Source organism: Podarcis muralis, chromosome 12 (genome assembly GCF_964188315.1).
Source record: "Podarcis muralis chromosome 12, rPodMur119.hap1.1, whole genome shotgun sequence".
NCBI lineage: Eukaryota > Metazoa > Chordata > Lepidosauria > Squamata > Lacertidae > Podarcis > Podarcis muralis.
The window spans coordinates 4,453,792-4,475,793 of NC_135666.1; the positions used below are offsets into that span (position 1 = coordinate 4,453,792).

The 22,002-nt window shown below is 47.2% G+C and overlaps 1 protein-coding gene across 1 annotated transcript in view; it reads left to right on the forward strand.

Moving 5' to 3' along the window:
• The window catches only part of LOC114607460 (EH domain-containing protein 3), a 40,379-nt gene extending 22,592 nt beyond the window's left edge, over positions 1-17,787 (forward strand). The window contains exons 4-6 of the mRNA XM_077936647.1: positions 4,416-4,828; positions 6,917-7,081; positions 9,482-17,787. Coding sequence (XP_077792773.1) covers positions 4,416-4,828; positions 6,917-7,081; positions 9,482-10,009 — 1,106 coding nt within the window. The 3' untranslated portion in view covers positions 10,010-17,787. The remainder of the gene's footprint in view (positions 1-4,415; positions 4,829-6,916; positions 7,082-9,481) is intronic.
• The last annotated feature ends 4,215 nt before the right edge of the window (positions 17,788-22,002 follow it).

Consider the following 22,002-nt stretch of genomic DNA (forward strand, 5'->3'; position numbering starts at 1 on the left):
AGCTGTCTGTTTGGAGAAGGGCTCTCTGGGAGAACACTTGCTTTGCATGCAGAAGGCAGTAAATCACATAAAGTAAATTATTAGGGGGGGGGGACGCAGAATCTGCGCATGAGTTCCAGGCCTAATAAGCGCAGCAAATCTTCTTCCGTAAGTCTTGCCCTTGGGGGGCAGTTGCAGAGACTGAAGATCTCTGTCTTCCCCCAGCTGCCTAAGTCCCCTTCTTTTTTTTAATAATGATTTTTATTAATTTTCAGTTACAATAATCCAATAAAAGCCACATTATCACAATACCGACTTTGTTGTTCTTTAGTCGTTTAGTCGTGTCTGCCTCTTCGTGACCCCCTGGACCGGAGCACGCCAGGCCCTCCTGTCTTCCACTGCCTCCCTCATGCTGGTAGCTTCGACAATAGTGTCCCACCATCTCGTCCTCCGTCGTCCCCTTCTCCTTGTGCCCTCCATCTTTCCCAACATCAGGGTCTTTTCCAGGGAGTCTCCTCTTCTCATGAGGTGGCCAAAGTCTTGGAGCCTCAGCTTCACGATCTGTCCTTCCAGTGAGCACTCAGGGCTGATTTCCTACAATACAATTAAAAGAGCCAGTTATTAAAAGTCCAAATTAAACTGTTTTAGGTGACTTCCTGTGTGCTGGATTTCAGGGTGCCAAATTCTTATTTCTTTCTGCTCCGTAATCTTGATTAATCCAATTACAACAGTTCTGATCTTGCTCCTTCGTTCAGCAGCAACTGGTTTCTTGACTTTCGTTCGTAATTGCACATTTAATGAATTTTATTTCTGCAAGAGGAGCTTGCATCCTATAATATTTCCCTGTGTCAGGTGTTTATTTCCCATTTGTTTCTTCCTTTTGTGATCCAGTCGAACCCAGCATCTCTGCTCTCAAGGGCTGAAATTTCGGCTGCATCACACGTGCCACCCTTTGTCATTATGGCAACAGCAAATTCTGCTGTGCGGGCGTGGGGGGGGTGAGCACTCTGCAGATGCTCAGGTGCTCACTCACTACATGACTGTGTGGAGGAGATCTTGGGTGCAACTAGCAGCAGAAAAGCTCAGTGCTGGCTGGGGGGGACTGATGGGAGCAGTAGTCGAAAAACACCTGGAGGGCACCAGGTTGGTAAAGGCCTGAGTTAGTGAGTCTTAATGTTAGTATTGCTAGGGACGCAGGTGGCGCTGTGGGTTAAACCACAGAGCCTAGGGCTTGCCGATCAGAAGGTCAGCGGTTCGAATCCCCATGATGAGGTGAGCTCCCGTTGCTCGGTCCCTGCTCCTGCCAACCTAGCAGTTCGAAAGCACGTCAAATTACAAGTAGATAAATAGGTACCACTCCAGCGGAAAGGTAAACGGCGTTTCTGTGTGTTGCTCTGGTTCGCCAGAAGCGGCTTAATCATGCTGGCCACATGACTCGGAACCTGTACGCCGGCTCCGTCGGCCAATAAAGCGAGATGAGCGCTGCAACCCCAGAGTCGGTCATGACCGGACCTAATGGCCAGGGGTGCCTTTACCTTTACCTTTAATGTTAGTACAGTGGTCCCTCGGGTTACATACGCTTCAGTTTACACACACTCCACTAACCCAGAAGTAGTGCTTCAGGTTTAAGAACTTTGCTTCAGGATAAGAACAGAAATCGGGCTCTGGCGGCACGGCAGCAGCAGGAGGCCCCATTAGCTAAAGTGGTGCTTCAGGTTAAGAACAGTTTCAGGTTAAGAACAGACCTCCGGAACAAATTAAGTACTTAACCTGAGGTACCACAGTATTGTTTCTGCTCAGCAGCCTTTCTCAACCTGTGGGTCCCCCGATGTTGTTGAACTACAACTCCCATCACCCCTAGCTAGCAAGGCCAGAGCTCAGGGATGATGGGAGTTGTAGTCCAACAACATCTGGGGACCCACAGGCTGAGAACCGCTGCAATACACTTTGTCCGTCTCCTTATGTAAACCATTTAACTGGTCAGTTCTTGGAACAATTAAGAATGGGAGTGGTGCTTTTGCTAAGCGCTGACTTAGCTTTGCCAGAAAATCTTTCCAAAGCCTGTTTGATCAGCGGCAGGTGCCAACGCTGAGAGCACTTTTAGCAAGTTTGCCTTTTAAGCGTCGCTGTACGAAGAAATGAGAAAATCTGTAATTGTTGACGGACCCGGTATGGTTGCAAAACCAACAAATTATTGGGGGTCAAGACTGGAATATTTTGGAGAGAGAGAGACTTAATTTCCCTTTCTTAATAAATCGTTCAGAATCCCGAAGCATAATCATTCCTGTTCTTTTCGGAATGATTTTTACGGGAACTCTACAGTTCTTATTATTCCATATGTATCCAGCTGCAGCGATTGAGCCAGAATGACCTCCTCCTGTGCGCAACGTAGAGAGATCTGAATCTGGGTCGTACAACGAGCCCTTGAGCGAGACTTGAACTTGGGACATGCCCTGCGCTGCTTTGTCTTAATGCAAATGTTAGTTCTGGAAGCCTGACATGCAAGCCTCTCTTTCCCCTTTGGCTGAGAAAAGCAGGGCAGATGTAAGGCTGTGAAAAGCCGCTTGTGCAATTTCCCCTTGGGATTCGCTGCAGCCAGAGTATTCCCACTGTGTCCTTTTCTGCTGTTTCTTAAGTTTTTCCTTTCGAGAAATAAGAAGCAGCTCTCGCCCTGGAGCGGCAGTTCCTTTATAAGCAGGACATTCATAATTTTGCACCTTTATATATAGTGGTAGCTTGGTTCTCAAACGCCTTGGTCCTCAAACAACTTGGAACCCAAACACTGCAAACCCGGACGTAAGTGTTCCAGTTTGCAAACTTTTTCGGAAGCCGAAAGTGCTCCATTTTGAGTGTTAACACTTCCGATTTGAGTGCCACACTTTAGTTTTAAGTGTTACGCTGCGGCCTGTCTGTTTTTGCTATTTATTTTGCGTCGTTGTGGCTTTTTTTTTCTTTTTCTTTTTGCGTGGAACCCAGTTCAGCTACTGATTGATTGTGTGACTGCAGTACTTTTTTTTTTTTTTGCTTTCATTTTATGGATCAATGGTCTTGTTAGATTGTAAAATTCATGTTAAATTGCTATTTTAGGGGTCGTTTTTAAAAGTCTGGAATGGATTAACCCATTTTGCATTGTTTTCTACGGGGGAGCGTGCTTTGGTTTTGGAATGGTAGTCTCGTAATCTGGTGAACCGGGTTTGCGTCTCCGCTCCTCCACATGCAGCTGCTGGGTGACCTTGGGCCAGTCACACTTCTCTGAAGTCTCTCAGCCCCACTCACCTCACAGAGTGTTTCTTGTGGGGGAGGAAGGGAAAGGAGATTGTGAGCCGCTTTGAGACTCCTTCGGGTAATGATAAAGCGGGATATCAAATCCAAACTTTGCTGCTTCTTCTTCCCTGTGGCCTGGGCCCTCCAAGATGTTTTTGTTTGAAGACTGTAAGGTCCTCTGTGGGACATTAATTAAACATTAAAAGCTTCCCCAAACAGGGCTGCCTTCAGATGCCTTCTAAAAATCTTGTAGTTGTTTTTCTCTTTGACATCCGGTGGGAGGGCGTTCCACAGGGCGGGTGCCACCACCAAGAAGGCCCTCAGCCTGGTTCCCTGTAGCTTTGCTTCTTGCAGCAAGGGAAAACTCCAAAAGGCCTTCAGAGCTGGACCTCAGTGTCCGGGCAAAACAATGGGGGTGGAGACGCTCCTTCAGGCTGAGGCTGTTTAGGGCTTTAAAGGTCAGCACCAATACTTTGAATTGTGCTCTGAAACGTACTGGGAGCCAATGTAGGTCTTTCTAGTCCAACTCCCTGCAATGCAGGAATATGTAAGGTAAAGGTAAAGGGACCCCTGACCATTAGGTCCAGTTGTGACCGACTCTAGGGTTGCGGCGCTCATCTCGCTTTACTGGCCCAGGTAGCCGGCGTACAGCTTCTGGGTCATGTGGCCAGCATGACTAAGCCGCTTCTGGCGAACCATAGCAGCGCACGGAAACGCCATTTACCTTCCCGCCGGAGCGGTACCTATTTATCTACTTGCACTGGCGTGCTTTTGAACTGCTGGGTGGGCAGGAAACGCCGTTTACCTTCCCGCCGGAGCAGTACCTATTTATCTACTTGCACTGGCGTGCTTTTGAACTGCTGGGTGGGCAGGAAACGCCGTTTACCTTCCCGCCGGAGCGGTACCTATTTATCTACTTGCACTGGCATGCTTTCGAACTGCTAGGTTGGCAGGAGCAGGGACTGAGCAACGGGAGCTCACCCTGTCGCGGGGATTCGAACAGCCGACCTTCTGATCGGCAAGCCCAAGGCTCTGTGGCTTAACCCACAGCGCCACCCACCTCCCTAGCTGCCCCTTATTACGTGGATGTCCTTAGCGTTTTGAGCTCCACAACCGACGGAGCCATCCCTGATGTTCTGACGGGACTCCCCTCTCTCCTTGCCCCGACGTAGGCTACGACTTCGCCGCCGTCCTGGAGTGGTTTGCCGAGCGGGTGGACCGCATCATCCTCCTCTTTGACGCCCACAAGCTGGACATCTCGGACGAGTTCTCCGAGGTCATCAAAGCCCTGAAGAACCACGAGGACAAGATGAGAGTGGTGCTCAACAAGGCGGACCAGATTGAGACCCAACAGCTCATGAGGGTCTACGGGGCGCTCATGTGGTCGCTGGGGAAGATCGTCAACACGCCTGAGGTCATCAGGGTCTACATCGGCTCCTTCTGGTCTCACCCGCTCCTCATCCCCGATAACCGCAAGCTCTTCGAGGCAGAGGAACAGGACCTCTTCAGGGATATCCAAAGCCTGCCCCGAAACGCAGCCCTCCGGAAACTGAACGACCTCATTAAGCGGGCAAGGCTAGCCAAGGTGAATGTCTGTCTGTCCGTCTGTCTCTCTCGCCAGTGGCCTATTCCTTTTTTATTATTATTCAAAATTATAACAACATATTATCCAAAAACATACCATCCTTGTTATCTGCCCCATTTTTCCTCCCTCCCACACAAAACCCACCCCACCCCACCCCCCGACTTCCCTCAGTTCCAGTCTTTGGTTTCTCTAAAATTGCTGTTTTCTGCATGTTACAAAGTTGTATAGATCCTCAAACTATTATCAATAAAAGGTTTGTGAATGTTTATTCAAAACCTACCAAGGAGCCCAGTTCGCTTTGTTGCGTCTTCAGATACTTTGCAAAGGGTTCCCATTCATCTTTAAAATCACAGTTATCCTTGTCCCGTAGCTTGTATGTCAGTTTTGCCAGTTCTGCATAGTCCAGCAATTTTGCTTGCCATGGTTCTTTAGTTGTGGTTTCTTCAGTCTTCCATCCTTGTGCTATTAGGACTCTCGCAGCCGTTGTCGCATACATGAAGATGTTTTTCAATCCTGAAGGGATTTTCGGAAGCAGGTGCACAAGGAAAGCTTTTCTCTGCACACCTGGTCAGTCCCAGAGATTAGCTTAGCTTTCCTCAAACTTGGGTCCCCCGGCTGCTGTCGGACTACAACTCCCATCTTCCCTAGCCTCCAGGACCCAGTGGTCATTGATGATGGGTGTTGTAGTCCGGCAGCAGCCGGGGGACCCACATTTGAGAAAGGCCTCCTCTAAGCGCCACATCACGCTGGCTCTGGTTATACAGTGGGACCTCGGTTTTTGAACGTAATCTGTTCCGGAAGACCATTCAGCATCCTAAACGTTCGAAAACCGGGGCAGCCTGCAGATTTACAGAGAAAATTGAGAAGAATTCAGTGGTACCTCAGTGGAAGCCATTCGACTTCCGAGGCGCGTTCAAAAACGGAAGCGTTTACTTCCGGGTTTTTGGCGTTCGAGTTCCGGAACATTCGTCAACGTAGACGTTCAAAAACCGAGGTACCACTGTAATTTTGCAGTTACAGGCTGCTTTCTACTCCTTTTTTCTGTTTGTCCTCGTCATGAAACTAAGGATAGCTTGACCTAAGGGACTGTGATGCGCTCGAAGCACCCAGGAAATGTCACGACGGAACGAGTATTTTGAAACGGAGTGTTGCGAGGCGTCTGTTTCGTCCTGCGTCCTGCTCAGAAACATGCAAAATAAAATTCAACTGTGTCTACCTGAGAACCAGTGTGACGTAGTGCAGCCTTCGCTAACCTGAGGGCTTCCAGATATTTTGGATCGCAGATCCCATCAGCCCCACAAAAAGATGGTTTAGGGAAGAGGCTCAACATAGCTGAGATTATCAGGGACCCAGGTTTGAGGAAAAACTGGGCTAGAGAGCCAGACTAGGACCTGGGAGATGAGAGACAAATCCTGACTTGGCTGTGAAGCTTGGGTGAGCTGCTGTCTCTAATCTACCCATAGCTGTCAAGTGTCCCTTATTTGGCGGGACAGTCCCTTATCCCAGTGCCATGTCCCGCTGCTGTCCCTTATTGATGAGGCTTCTTTTGGCTGCTGGCTGGGCTTTCTGCCTTTGGCTCAGAGGGGCTCACAAGTTGAACATACCTGTGCCCGGCAAATCCCTTATTTTGGCTGCTGATCCCTTATTTTCAAATCTGAAAATGACAGCTATGAATCTACCTCATAGGGTCATTGGGATTAAATGGGAAAGAGGGAATCACCTTGAGCTCTTTGCAGAAATAGAGGAGAATATTTGGGCAGGAGGGATGGAGAATCAAATGAGAATGAGGTGTTGTTGTTGTCTAAAAAAACACAAAATATTTAGAAGAACAACAACTTTATTATTACGGTCACAGACCAGTTCCGGGTCACTTCATAAAACACAACAGGGATACACTGAACTGCAATTGGGTATAACAGAGACAATTCAGATATAGCGGCAGTTTAAAAAATATATTAAATCTTGGTCACTAAAATATAACCTAAAATTATCATTTTAAAAACCTTAATCATTTTGGTAGCGCAGCTTGTTCCCTAAGTTTTATAGCAGTCGCAAAGTATTTACACCTCCCTTCTGTGATGTCCTTAGGTCCACGCCTACATCATTAGCTCCCTTAAGAAGGAAATGCCGTCAGTGTTTGGGAAAGATAACAAGAAGAAAGAGCTCGTGAACAATTTGGGCGAGATCTACGGGCGCATCGAGCGGGAGCATCAGATTTCGCCGGGAGACTTTCCCAATCTGAAGAAGATGCAAGTGAGTGCCAGGACAAACACAGATCATCTGAGAACCGGGACGGAAAACTCCTCAGTTTCACTTGCACAGAGGGAGGTCTAAGGCAAAGATGAACTTTGCTGCCAACCTCGGCTAGAACGTTCCGGTTTGGAAGGGATGCTTTTGCCCAGAAGAGAAATCTCATTTTCAGTTCAGATTATCGTTCTGGGGAGGAAAGGGGGGAAACACAGCCTGCCTTCTAAATTTCAGAGTCAGAGTAATCATAGAATTGTAGAGTTCGAAATTGGGGACCCCTGAGGTCCTCTAGTCCAACCCCCTGCAATGCAGGAATCTCAACTGAAGCATTAGTGATAGATGGCCATTCCACCTTTGCTTTAAAATCTCCGAGGAAAGAGAGTCCATTGGAGGAAGTCCCAATGTCAAACGGCTATTGCTGTCAGACAGTTCTTCCTAACCTTGAGTTGGAATCGCCTTTCTTGTAATTTTAATCTGCCGTCATAATCAGAATTATATTTCATACCCCACCCATCTGACTGGGTTTCCCCAGCGTCTCTGAGCAGCTTCTGACATAATAAAAACACAGCAATATGTCAAACGTTAAAAGCTTCCCTATACAGGGCTGCCTTCAGAAGTCTTCTAAAAGTTGTGTAGTTGTTTATCTCCTTGACATCTGCTGGGCATTCCGCAGGGCGGGCGCCACCACCGAGAAGGCCCTGTAACTTCACTTCTCACAGGGAGGGAACCGCCAGAAGGTCCTCGGAGCTGGACCTCAGTGTCCGGGCCGAACGATGGGGGGTGGGGATGCTCCTTCAGGTTTAATGGGCCAGAGCCATTTAGGGCGTTAAAAGTCAACTCCATCGACAGCCCTCCAGATATTTGAAGATGGCTATCCTTTCACCTCCGAGTTTCCTCTTTCCAGGCTAAATGTACCCAGCTCCCTCGACCATTCCTCATAAGGCCGTTGTTCTCAAAGGGTGTGGCACGCCACAGTGGCGTGGTCGGATGTGATGGCAATTGTGGCAGGAAGATTCAAGGACAATCAAAGAAGCATTTAAACGTTTCAGTGTAGTATAGTATCAAAATAATTTGGGGGGATACTCAAAAAGAAGCAGTATCCAGGCCTCTACTCAAGAGCATTGGCCGTTCTTCTGTGCTTCTCCGTAACATATTGCCGTGAAGAGGGATTTTCAACTCTGGCAAATAGGAAAGATCAGGAAAGAGAAAGCCGCCTTTCTGCTGACGAGGGGATGGCAGTTTGTCTCAAGTCAAACCTAATAAAAGTAAGATTACCCTGCAAAAGCCAGTTCACACTTCTCATTAAATCTGCCAGGTATAGATAGGTATATTTTTCAAAACCAAGCACTGCTAGGAGCTGATTCTCCCCCCAACCAAATGTATTTCTTGCCAATTTAAAAATCAGTGTGGCGAATTTTTATTCCGGAGGGAAAACGTTTGAGAGCTACTTCTCAGGAGGCTTGGTTGTAATAAATAATAGCAATAAAATTTTATTTATATCCCGCCCTCCCCAGCCAAAGCGGCTAATGACAGTAAAAATAGCACAGTTTACATAAAATCACAATCAATTAATTGAAATACCTTCTAAAATCAATTCAGAATCAAATTCATGGCAACCATTGGGCTAGAGTTCTGTGAGGATTACCAAAGGAGGAGGTGAGACTGTGCCTTGGCCAAAGGCCTGGTGGAACAGCTCTGTCTTGCAGGCCCTGCGGAAAGATGTCAAGTCCCACAGGGCCCCAGTCTCTTGGGACAGAGCATTCCACCAGATCGGAGCCAGTACTGAAAAGGCCCTGGCTCTGGTTGAGGCAAGCCTAACCTCTCTGTGGCCCGGGACCTCCAAGATGTTTTTGTTTGAAGACTGTAAGGTCCTCCATGGGACATACCAGGAGAAGCGGTCCCGTAGGTACGAGGATCCTAGGCTGTATAGAGCTTTAAAGATTAAAACCAGCACCTTGAACCTGATCCTGTACTCCACCTGGAGCCAGTGCAGCTGGTATAGCACCGGGTGAATGTGATCCCGTAAGGAGTCTCGCCGCGGCATTCTGCGCCCACTGGAGTTTCTGGGTCAGTCTCAAGGGCAGCCCCACATAGAATGAATTACAATAATCCAGTCTGGAGGTGACCGTCGCGTGGATCACAGTGGCTAGGTCAGGGCGAGAGAGGTAAGGAGCCAACTGCTTAGCTTGGCGGAGATGAAAAAATGCCGCCTTTGTTATAGCTGCAATCTGTGCCTCCATGGAAAGGGAGGTGTCGAAGATTACACCCAAACTCTTAACGGATGGTGCTGGCACTAATTGCGCCCCCTCAGGAGATGGCCCCCCAATCCCATATCATCCCGACCCAGCCAAAGGTGATTGCGATCCCCTGTCTTAACGCTGAATTGCCTGTCGCTCTGTCTTTCAGGAGCAGCTACAGGGCCAAGACTTCAGTAAGTTCCAGCCCTTGAAGGGCAAACTGTTGGATGCCGTTGAGGATATGCTTGCCAGCGATATCGCCCAGCTGATGGTGCTGGTGCGCCAGGAGGAGTCCCAGCGGCCGGTGCAGATGGTGAAAGGGGGCGCCTTCGAGGGCACCCTGCACGGCCCCTTTGGGCATGGCTATGGTGAGGGCGCCGGCGAAGGCATCGACGACGCCAACTGGGTGGTGGCCAGGGACAAGCCCATGTACGACGAGATCTTCTACACGCTTTCGCCGGTGGACGGGAAGATAACCGGCGCCAACGCGAAGAAGGAGATGGTGAGGTCCAAGCTGCCGAACACTGTCTTGGGAAAGATCTGGAAACTGTCCGACATCGACAAAGACGGGATGCTTGACGACGAGGAGTTTGCGTTGGCCAACCACCTCATCAAAGTCAAGTTGGAAGGCCACGAGTTGCCGAACGAGCTCCCGTCTCACCTCATCCCTCCGTCGAAGAGGAAACTGACAGAGTGAGAGGGTGGCGGGAAGGAATTGTGGGGTGTTGGGTGGGTGGGTGAATCAAATATACCTAATGGAGATGCGGAGCTGTCTTCCGGCTTCCAATAATGTCCAGGCGTGGTGAGGAACCTGGTGCAATATTTTGGAACAGGCATGAGGATCCTTTGACCTTCCAGATGTTGTCGAACTGCAACCCCCTGGTTACGTGAAACATCTTCAATAAACACACAAGACGTAACCGGCTGTACGTTTGAAAACATAATATATACCATATTTTTTGCTCTATAAGACTCACTTTTTCCCTCCTAAAAAGTAAGGGGAAATGTGTGCGCGTCTTATGGAGCGAATGCAGGCTGCACAGCTATCCCAGAAGCCAGAACAGCAAGAGGGATTGCTGCTTTCACTGCGCAGCGATCCCTCTTGCTGTTCTGGCTTCTGAAATTCAGAATATTTTTTTTCTTGTTTTCCCTCTCCAAAAACTAGGTGCGTCTTGTGGTCTGGTGCGTCTTGTAGAGCGAAAAAGGAGGTATTCAATAAACATGCAATACGTAACCGGCTGTACATTTGAAAAAATAATATATACTATTGATTGTATTGAACTGTAGATTTCAACAGAAATAGTTCATAAATTTCAACAAGAAAAAAGTAGAAGACCCAGTGGATCAGTTCATTCTCTTAATCAGTTTATGCATAAGGTCCATATATGTGAAAGTGTCTATTCCACCTGTCTGTTCATAGAGATCAACAATCCACACAAAACGTCGTTGCAGTTCCACAGAATCCTTTCACGGAGTCTAAGACAAGGATTTCTGGAATATTAGCCTGGGCTTCATCAGTAGTACAAACTCTAGGTAATGCAAATACATACAATAAAAACCGTCAACAACCATACATACCATATATGATATCACAGGACAGTGGATCTTATAGCATAGTAGTAGCTGCTGTAAACAGCAACTTTTACAGAGTAGAATTATATGCACGAGCGCAATACTGATTCAACAGGTGTTGGCAATCAACAGATCCAAAAATTTCTTTCTTTCTTTCTTTTTTTTATAAAATTTTTATTATGCATTACGAAATAGAAAAAGAAAAAAGAGAAAATACAAAATAAAAATGGTTAAAAACAATCAATTTTTTCATCACATTATTTTCCATTAACTTGTTTCCCGGACCTCCTCATACCTCCCTTTTTTGTATTCCAATTCAATTTATTAGTTCAGCAGTTTCTTTCCCTCTTTAATTTTACCCTTATCTTTAATCTTAAATTATTTTAATATTAAATTTTTACTTATAGAAAATCATTTTTTCCCGTATTCTTTTATGCCATTACAGCTAGAAACCACTTAATTTCAATCCAACATCAATCTAACATTCATTAATTTTACAATACCTCTGTAGATAATCTTTAAACTTCTTCCAGTCTTCTTCCACCGACTCTTCTCCCTGGTCTCCAAAAATTTCTTTCTTAAAGTGACCCATATGGCACCGCAGAAGTAAAGCAAACTTAATCCATACTCAGATGTTATACATATAAACAGTAATGCACCTCATACAAAAATGTAATCAAATATCAGATCTAAAGTACTATGTTATAAGATCCACTGTCCTGTGATATCCTGTGTGGTATGTACGGTTGTTGACGGTTTTTATATTATTTTTGCTGTAAAAATGTGTGAGATTACGATATTGTATTTATTTGCATTACCTAGAGTTTGTACTACTGATGAAGCTTCTACCTTTTTCGTTGGACTTTACGAGCTACTTCTGTTGAAATCTACAATTCAATACAATGAATAGTATATATTATTTTTTTCGAATGTACAGCCGGTTACGTCTTGTGTGTTTATTGAACTACAACCCCCAGCTTGCAAACATGGCCAGCGTCCAGGGATGGTGGGAGTTGCAGTTAGAATCGTAGAATTGTGGAGTTGGAAGACGGAATCGTAGCTAAAGCATTCCTGACCGTCCAAACTCTGTTTCAGAGCCTCCAGTGAAGGACAGCCCAACGCCTTCTGAGGGAGTCCGTTCCACTATAGAACAGCTCTCACTTTCGGAAAGTTCTTCCTGATGTTTAGTCGGAATCTCCTTGTAATTTGAATCCATTGTTTCGGGTCCTGATCTCAGGAGCAGCAGAAAACAAGGATGCTCCCTCTTCCATGGGACAGCCCTTGAGATATTTGAAGATGGCTCTCATATCTCCTCTTTTCCAGGCTAAACGTACCCAGCTCCTTCAACCGTTCCTCATCAGGCATGGCTTCCAGTCCCTTGATTATCCTCTCCACATACTCCAGCTCAGGGGTCGGCAAACTAAGGCCCGGGCCCAGTTGCCTTCAGGATCCGGCCCGCGAACAGTCCATAAATCGGCGTAGGGATTCTGTTCGTTCAGGCTGTGCCATTCCCCCCCTGCGCCATTCCATTTCCCCCCCACACACACCGCTCCTCCTCCCTCCCTCCTCCCGATTTCTCCCTGCCCTGCCTAGAGGAGGAAGGGGGCTGGCTGAGCGCCATTTTAAGCAACCCTTCTCCGGAGGCAGCCCTTTCGCGCCACTCATCTTCCCTCCACTGCCACCGCCCTGGTGCTCCCGTGGGCCAGAGAGCAGAGCGGACGAGCTCGCTTTGCCTACTCACGAGAAGCAGTGGCGGTGGCAGCCCCTGGGAGGTAAGCGGAGCGGCTGGGGCTGGAGGTGGGGGGTGAGGAGGAGGACTGTTTGCTCCCCTCGCCTCTTCTTCCAGCTCCCCCTACCAGTGACGCTTCTCTTTTCTTTTTCCAAATTTTTTTTTATTGGTTTTCCAAAACATTCAAACAAACAAACATACAGTGGTACCTCGCAAGACGAATGCCTCGCAAGACAAAAAACTCGCTAGACGAAAGGGTTTTTTGTTTTTTGAGCTGCTTCGCAAGACGATTTTCCCTATGGGCTTGCTTCGCAAGACGGAAACGTCTTCCAAGTTTGTTTCCTTTTTCTTAACACCGTTAATCCAGTTGTGACTTGACTTCGAGGAGCAACTCATAGCACGCGGTGTGGTAGCCTTTTTTGAGGTTTTTGAAGACTTTGGTGATTTTTGAAGCTTTTCCAAAACCTTCCCGACACCGTGCTTCGCAAGACGAAAAAAATCGCAAGACGACAAAACTCGCGGAACGAATTAATTTCATCTTGCGAGGCACCACTGTACATCTTAATTGTACTTAATCCAATCTTAGTAACATTGTTAAGTGACTTCCTCAAATCCCCCTGGCTGAATTTCAGCGTATATCATTGTAACAGCTTTCCAAAAACCAATTTTCTCATAAAATTAACTTAATCGCTTAACATCTTTCTTTCTTTTCATTTTAACTTTAAACATGTTATTCTCTAACAATACATATTTAAATCCTAAACCTATCTTGAGATTTGCAATTTTTTCCAATGAAGTTCTCTTAACATATTTAACTAAATAGTCTTTGAATTTCATCCATTCCTCCTGGTACTCCTCCTCCTTCTGGTCACGGACTCTTCCAGTCAGGTCGGCTAGCTCCGAAAAGCCCATCATCTTCATCTGCCATTCCTCCACTGTTGGGACTTCTTGTGTCTTCCAGTTCTTAGCTAACAAAATTCTAGCAGCAGTTGTGGCATACAAACACAGTCTAACATCTTTCTTGGGCACTTCCAAACCTGTTATTCCAAGAAGAATGGACTCTGGCAGTGATGCTTCTCCAGCCAGCCACAAGGTCTGAGGGACAGTGGACCGGCCCGTGGCTAAAATTTTTTTGCTGACCCCTGCCCAGCTTGTCAGTATCCTTCTTAAACTCTGGCGCCCAGAACGGGACACTGGACTCTGGTTGAGCAACATCTGGAGGGCCAAAGGTTTCCCATGCCTGCCGTAAAACATACAGTACTCTGATCTCTCCCCAGTATGCAATTAACTCTTCCGTGGTGACGTCCTTGCTTCCTGACGATAATGTCTTAATAAGAACAAAGTGGTGTGAATGAATGAACACTTAGTAGGCTGTGATTGGGGATGAGCTTCTGTCATTATTCACTGTCGGATGTTCCTCTTGAGTTTGGCCCTAACGCTTTCGAGCAAAGCGTCAGAATCTCCTGTGGGTCCCAATCCAAGGTTCCCTTTCGGTGCTTCCAAAGATGGCTTCTCATGTGCAATTGCCCGTCTCGTGGGCAGATTGAAAACCTGCCACGTTTTCCCATTTTTCAGTCTGGCTTTTCCACCCCTTCCCACAGAAAATCCATTAAGAGCAGAATAGCAATGCAATCTCTTTTGCAGGGGGTGGGGGTCTCACTGCAGTAGGAGGGTGAGTGGTTGCCCCCCCCGGAGGTGAGTGACACGTTGGAGAGCCCCGCCCCCTTTTTCTATTGGTCCGCTGTGCATTTCCTGTTCCAGAGCCGTTTCCTGTCTTTCTCCGAAACTCTTGTCCCCTCCATTAACCGCTTCCTGAACTGAAGATTCTTCCACCTTCAGTTTAGCTATTAATTAGGAGGCTGCATTGAAAGTGGCAGTGCTTATTTCCGAGTAAGCCCTGTAAAGTTACAGTTCTCTAAACCTGTGCTGTAGGCACTCCTTAAATATATATATTTTTTTGGGGGGGGGGCGTTGCAATTGCACTATGGTAAATCAGTTCAGCTAAGAAGCAATGAAGTTCAAGCTGGTACATTTCCTAGCTGGGCTGTGAAACTTACCAGGCTGAATTCTGGAACTGGCTGGGTTGGGTTGTCTGATGAGATCTACTTGTGAAATTGAGAGCTGGGCATTCTCTGGCGAAATCCTTGCAACCTGCATCTCAGTCGTTCACTCAGAAATCAGTTTAGATGCAGTTTGCTTACCCTGTAATATGTGAGACGTAACCGGCTGTGTTCTTAGATAAATAAGATATACTGTTCATAGTATCAAATTGTAAATTTCAACAGAAGTAACTCATAAAGTTCAACAAACGAACAAAGCAGAAGACCCAGTGGATCGGATCATTCTCTAGTCAGTTCATGAATAAGGTCCATCTGTGTAATGGTGTCCATTCCACCTGTCTGTTCGTAAAGTCCAAACCATCCACATGAAAGGTTGTTACAGATCCACAAAATCCTTTCACAGAGTCTAGACAAGGATTTCCGGAATATTGGCCTTGTTTCGCCGTCCTGGGCTTCATCAGTAGTTAAAGCTCTAAGTAATGCAAATAAATACAATATCATGATCTCACACATTTTACAGACAGGTGTGAGTTCCTTCTGTTTAAATTTACAATTTGATACTATGAATAAAAGGACCCCTGAGCACTAGGTCCAGTCGTGACCGACTCTGGGGTTGCGGCGCTCATCTCACTTTACTGGCCGAGGGAGCCGGCGTACAGCTTCCGGGTCACGTGGCCAGCATGACGAAGCCGCTTCTGCCGAACCAGAGCAGCGCACGGAAACGCCGTTTACCTTCCCGCCGGAGTGGTACCTATTTATCTACTTGCACTTTGATGTGCTTTCAAACTGCTAGGTTGGCGGGAGCAGGGACTGAGGAACGGGAGCTCACCCCGTCGTGGGGATTCGAACCGCCGACCTTCTGATCGGCAAGTCCTAGGCTCTTTGGTTTAACCTACAGCGCCACCCGTGTCCCAGTACTATGAATAGTATATCTTATTTATCTAAGAACACAGCCGGTTACATCTCGTATGTTTATTGAGGATGCTTTATGTGACCATAGGTTGGTTTGTTGTTACCCTGTTATACAGGCGGCATTTTAAAAACAAAACTAGAGCTCTTTTAACTATTATTATTTTTGCGATTTCCCTCCCAAAAACCGTAACCAAGCAAGGGTGCCCAAAATGCCGCTGAGAACACCCGCTTCAAAATGTCTGGAGAAGAGAGTGGGTGGGAATGGCGGGTGAGCAGTGGTGAAATGTGAGCGGGCAAAGGTGCCAACCGGCTCTGCCATGCCCACTGGGTGAATGCAAGATGCACACGCACCTTGACTCTTGAAATGTGGGTGACCAATGGCAATTCTGCTCATAGCTTTCGGTGGAAGAGCAATTACTGGAAGCCTGAGAGCCTTCTGTATGGAAGCACCCTTAGATGACAAATACCTCTGGATGAGACTGGTGCTTCAAAGACACACTTGGATCTGAAGTATTTATGTTCAGCAGTCTTCAACGTTCAGTCTTCCTGTCTGTTGTCTGTCTCCTTAATCTTTATTGAGTGCACGTGTTGCAAATCTGTACACAGAATAACTCCGCGAAAGGCGAACAGTGGACCTGTGTTAGCCGTAGGAAACTTCCCCTGGTCGCTTGCATTTTCTTGTAAGACCTCGGCCGAAGGTGTTGCGTTAAGACTCTTGATGTTTTGGGAATTCCGGGTTCCAAAGGTCATTCCGGTGAACGCTGCACTGGATTTGCAAGCACTGCCAGGATCATCGTGCGATGCAAATCTGAGAATGGTCGGCTTTGCACATAAGAACATAGCAGAGCAGGCAAAAGTTTTGATCTCCAGTATCTTCAACCAAGGCTCGAAAGCCTTGTCTGAAAGACTGGAGAGCTTTTGGACAAGTGTCAACAGTGTAGAGTAGGCTGGTGTTCTTCAGCTGTTGGGTTCCCACTTCCCAGATGTCCTGGGACTACAACGCCCATCATCCGCGGCCAGGTTAACTGATGGACGATGGGAGTTGTAGTCCACCAACATCTGGGGACCCGACGGTTGAAGGAACACTGGAATGATGGCAGATATGGAGTCCAGCAATGCCTAGAGGGCTCCAGGTTCCCTGGTTTTTAATCATTCAAGTTTAGTCCCTCGCATGCAAAAGATGGCAGCATCAGAAGTGTGGAGATACTAAAGGATTTGTGGCTGGAGCAAACTATTGCTGCATTTAGTACTCTTGGAACAAAGGAGACGGTTTGCACATTTTTCCAAGTGCTTCTTCCACTGTGGTTGGACTTAATATTTCTCAGTGCTTCTGTTTCACCACAGATGTGTTTGTGCACAATAAAAATGTCGAATCTGTAGTATGCCCTGCCGTTTCGTCATTTGCACGGTCCGTTGGCGAGAGAGGCTGTGGGCACACGAAACAAGGATGGCCCTGCCCGGGAGTCACTTAACCCAACAGTTACAGCCTCCACCCCAACTCTCGCCTCCCATTTTCATCTCTAAAATACCGTATTTTTTGCTCTATAAGACTCACGTTTTCCCTCCTAAAAAGTAAGGGGAAATGTGTGTGCGTCTTATGGAGCGAATGCAGGCTGCACAGCTATCCCAGAGGCCAGAACAGCAAGAGGGATTGCAGCTTTCACTGTGCAGCGATCCCTCTTGCTGTTCTGACTTCTGAGATTCAGAATATTTTTTTTCTTGTTTTCCTCCTCCAAAAACTAGGTGCGTCTTGTGGTCTGGTGCGTCTTATAGAGCGAAAAATACGGCGATTGTCTTGAACCTTATTCAGACTGGAGATACTGAGCCAAACACGTTTCCTGCTGGTCTTCCTCTTCCCTCAGTCCAAATCACGCCTCTTTCTCTGACCCCGTCATTTTTGCTGATGTCGAGAGTGAGATGAACTGTCCTCGTTGCTTTGCGTTTTGTTGAACTTCTACTGTGACCTGAGAAAAGAGGAGGGGTGGGGTGGGAGACAGAGCCCAGGACAGGTATAACTTATTTTATATCTCTTGTGTTAATATTATATAGAGAAATATATATTCTGTGTGTGTAAAAAAAACAACATTCTTATCGCAGTGCATTTACCATGTCTTTTTTTAAAAATAAAATCCGTTAACCTTTCTTCTCCCCCGTTGTACATACATCCTAAAACATCATTAAAAATGAAGACTTGGATCTGTTTCTTTGGGTGTCGCCTTGTTATCGATGGAGCTGGGCTGGGAGTGTTTCGAAACCCGTTCTCCCGCACCTGAACTTTTGTTCCTACAGACTAAGCAAACCATTCTTTACCCAAAACTAACCTGGGCAGCTGCCAGCAATTGGTCTTGTACCAATATCTGCATTCCAAATCTACGTTGTTGCTTGGGAACCAGTTGATAAAGAAAATGGAAGGGGAACACACACACACACACACACACACACACACACACGGTTGTTGTTGGCAGCTGTCTGTCTCGAGAGACGATGGGTGAAGTCAAAACTGCTGCGGTAGCAGCACCAAAGTGACCTCTCCAGGTTGCAAGCCTGGGCAGAATGCAGCAGCCAGACTGGTGACTGTGAGCGGCTGTCGAGACCGTATAATACATGTCCTTAAAGATCTACCTTGGCTCCCAGTACGTTTCCGAGCACAATTCAAAATGTTGGTACTCACCTTGAAAGCCCTAAACGGCCTCGGTCCAGTATACCTGAAGGAGCGTTTCCACCCCCATCGTTCAGCCCGGACACTGAGGTCCAGCGCCAAGGGCCTTCTGGCGGTTCCCTCACTGTGAGAAGCGAAGCTACAGGGAACCAGGCAGAGGGCCTTCTCGGTGGTGGCACCCGCCCTGTGGAACGCCCTCCTATCAAGGAAATAAACAGCTATCTGACTTTTAGAAGATGCCTGAAGGCAGGCCTGTTTAGGGAATTTTTTAATGCTTGATGTTTGCTGAGTTTTTATTACGTTAGAAGCCACCCGTAGTGGCTGGGGAAACCCAGCCAGATGGTAAAGGTAAAGGGACCCCTGACCATTAGGTCCAGTCGTGGCCGACTCTGGGGTTGTGGCGCTTATCTACCTTTATTGGCAGAGGGAGCCAGCGTACAGCTTCCGGGTCATGTGGCCAGCATGACTAAGCCGCTTCTGGCAAACCAGAGCAGTGCACGGAAACGCCGTTTACCTTCCCGCCAGAGTGGTACCTATTTATCTAATTGCACTTTGAGGTGCTTTCGAACTGCTAGCTTGGCAGGAGCTGAGACCGAGGAACGGGAGCTCACCCCGTCGCAGGGATTCGAACTGCCAACCTTCTGATCGGCAAGTCCTGGGCTCTGTGGTTTAACCCACAGCACCATCCGCCGGGGTATAAATAATAAAATTATTATTATTATTATTGGGGTCCTGGGCTGCTTGGGCAACAAGACCTGCCCCCTTCTCAGTCTCGCTGATGTGGTCCAAAGGCACTATCCAACCACCTTAGGGACTCCAGATTTGTGTAGCAAGAGAGCTCTCTCCCCTTTGTTTCCAGGGTCTTGTATCCAGAAACACTGATGCCTCTAGGCAAAGCATAGCTTACATGGCTAATAGCCATCACTAGCCCTCTCCTCCTCCATTAATGTGTCTAATCCTCCTTTAAAGCCGTCTAGGTTGGTGATCACTGTCTCCTGTGGCAAAGAGTTCCACAGTTTAACTAGGCATTGCATGAAGAAGGGCTTTGTTTTATCTGAGAGTTCTCAAGTGCGGGTAACAGTCGTCTTCTGGCATGCCTAGGCAGCAACTTCCTTTGCAAATGTGAGCAGCAGTTTGGCTGCTGCCCCAGGTAGGAATATATAATATAATAATAATAATTTATTATTTATACCCTGCCCATCTGGCTGGGTTTCTCCAGCCACTCTGGGCAGCTTCCAACAAAACACTAAAATACAATAGCCTATTAAACATTAAGAGCTTCCCTAAACAGGGCTGCCTTCAGATGTCTTCTAAAAGTTTGATAGTTTTCTCTTTGACATCTGGTGGGAGGGCGTTCCACAGGGTGGGCGCCACCACCAAGAAGGCCCTCTGCCTGCTTCCCTGTAACCTCACTTCTTGCAGGGAGGGAACCGCCAGAAGGCCCTCGGCACTGGACCTAAGTGTCCGGGCAGAACGATGGGGGTGGAGACGCTCCTTCAGGTCTACTGGGCCGAGGCCGTTTAGGGCTTTCAAGGTCAGCACCAACACTTTGATTTGTGCTCCGAAACGTCCTGGGAGCCAATGTAGGTTTTTCAAGACCGGTGTTATGTGGTCTTGGCGGCCGCTCCCAGTCACCAGTCTAGCTGCCGCATTCTGGATTAGTTGTAGTTTCCGGGTCACCTTCAAAGGTAGCCCCACATAGAGCGCATTGCAGTAGTCCAAGCAGGAGATAACCAGAGCATGCACCACTCTGGCGAGACAGTCTGCGGGCAGGGAAGGTCTCAGCCTGCGTACCAGATGGAACAACTCCCATTTCCCACAAGCTAACACCAGCAAGCCGCAGGAATCCAGTGGTCTCAGCTGCACAGCCAGTACTTATCTCTGTGCAGGCTTATAGCATCTAGAGTCTGAAACAGGACCAGGAACCCGAAAATTGCAGCCACCCTGCATGTACAGACTGGAGCCGGCAGGAAGGTTAACAAAGCCCAAATCCCTTTTCTCCTACGAATGGATTACATACAATAAAGGATGCCACTGAGAAGATGGATGACTCTTGGTTTTGCTTTTGAAAACACATAATAAACAGAAGTCTTGGCTGATCTCCACTCCCAGGGATGTGTGCTGCGTGAACTGGCAGGGACAAAAATCTTATTTTCATTTATATGTACACCGCCTTTCATCCGAAGTTCTCGGCGTAGAATACAGGATAGAACTACAAATAATAAAAAACAAATTTAAAAAGTACAAAACAAAACAATAAAACCCTTTTTAAAAAGCCATTTAAAAGAACATAGTCTGTTAAGTCAACCAAAGGCCTTCACAGTAGCTCGGCTGGTTGAGCACGAGACCCGATTTCAGGGTCGTGGGTTTGAGTCCCAACTTGGGCAAAATATTCCTGCCTTGCAGGGGGTTGGACTAGATGACCCTCATAGTCCCTTCCAACTCTACAATTTGATGACTCACCCAACCTAGAGACAACCATGGATTGACATGAATGAGCCCAGCACATATTTGAGGCTACAGAAACTTATGCAGGCCTGATGTAGCTATGATGGCTAGTAACCACGGATAGGCTTATCTTCAGGTGATGGTACTGGGAGGGTTTAAATAATAATAATAATAATAATAATAATAATAATAATAATAATTTATACCCCATCCATCTGGGTTTCCCCAGCCACTCTGGGCAGCTTCCAGCAAAAATATTAAAATACAATAATTCATCAAATTATAAACGCTTCCCTAAACAGCGCTGCCTTCAGATGTCTTCTAAAAGTCAGATACTGTAGTTGTTTGTTTACTTGACATCTGGTGGGAGGGCGTTCCACAGGGCGGGTGCCACCACTGAGAAGGCCCTTTGCCTGGTTCCCTGAAACTTCGCTTATTGCAGTGAGGGAACCGCCAGAAGGCCTCGGAGATGGACCTCAGAACCGCAGAACGATGGGCGTGGAGACACTCCTTCCAGTATACAGGACCGAGGCTGTTTAGGGCTTTAAAGGTCAGCACCAACACTTTGAATTGTGCTTGGAAATGTACTGGGAGCCGATGTAGGTCTGTCAGGACCGGTGTTATATGGCATGGGTAGGCAAACTAAGGCCCGGGGGCCGGATCCGGCCCAATTGCCTTCTAAATCCGGCCCGTGGATGGTCCACGAATCCGCGTGTTTTTACATGAGTGGAATGTGTCCTTTTATTTAAAATGCACCTCTGGGTTATTTGTGGGGCATAGGAATTCATTCATTATTATTTTTTTCAAAATATCGTCCTGCCTCCCACAAGGTCTGAGGGACAGTGGACTGGCCCCCTTCTGAAAAAGCTTGCTGACCCCTGTTATATGGTTTCAGCGGCCGCTCCCAGTCCCCAGTCTTGCTGCCGCATTCTGGATTAGTTGTAGTTTCCGGGTCGCCTTCAAAGGTAGCCCCACGTAGAGCGCATTGCAGTAGTCCAAGCGGGAGATAACCAGATAATTTTGCCGCTGTTGCTCCGGTCCAAAGAACTGGAGCATCTGGTATGAAGGGATGATAATAATAATGATGATGATGATGATGATGATGATGATATATTTATACCCTGCCCATCTGGCTGGGTTTCCTCAGAGAAGCAACATGTCAAATTCCTTCCTGTCCCTGTTGCTCTTCTTGGCACCATTGTTGGGAGAGAAGATTTGGAACTTGGCGTCCTGTTGTTTCTGACCCCAAGGAAACCCAGCATGCTGATATTAAAGACTTAGGGAAATGTCAGACACAGCGAAGAAACACT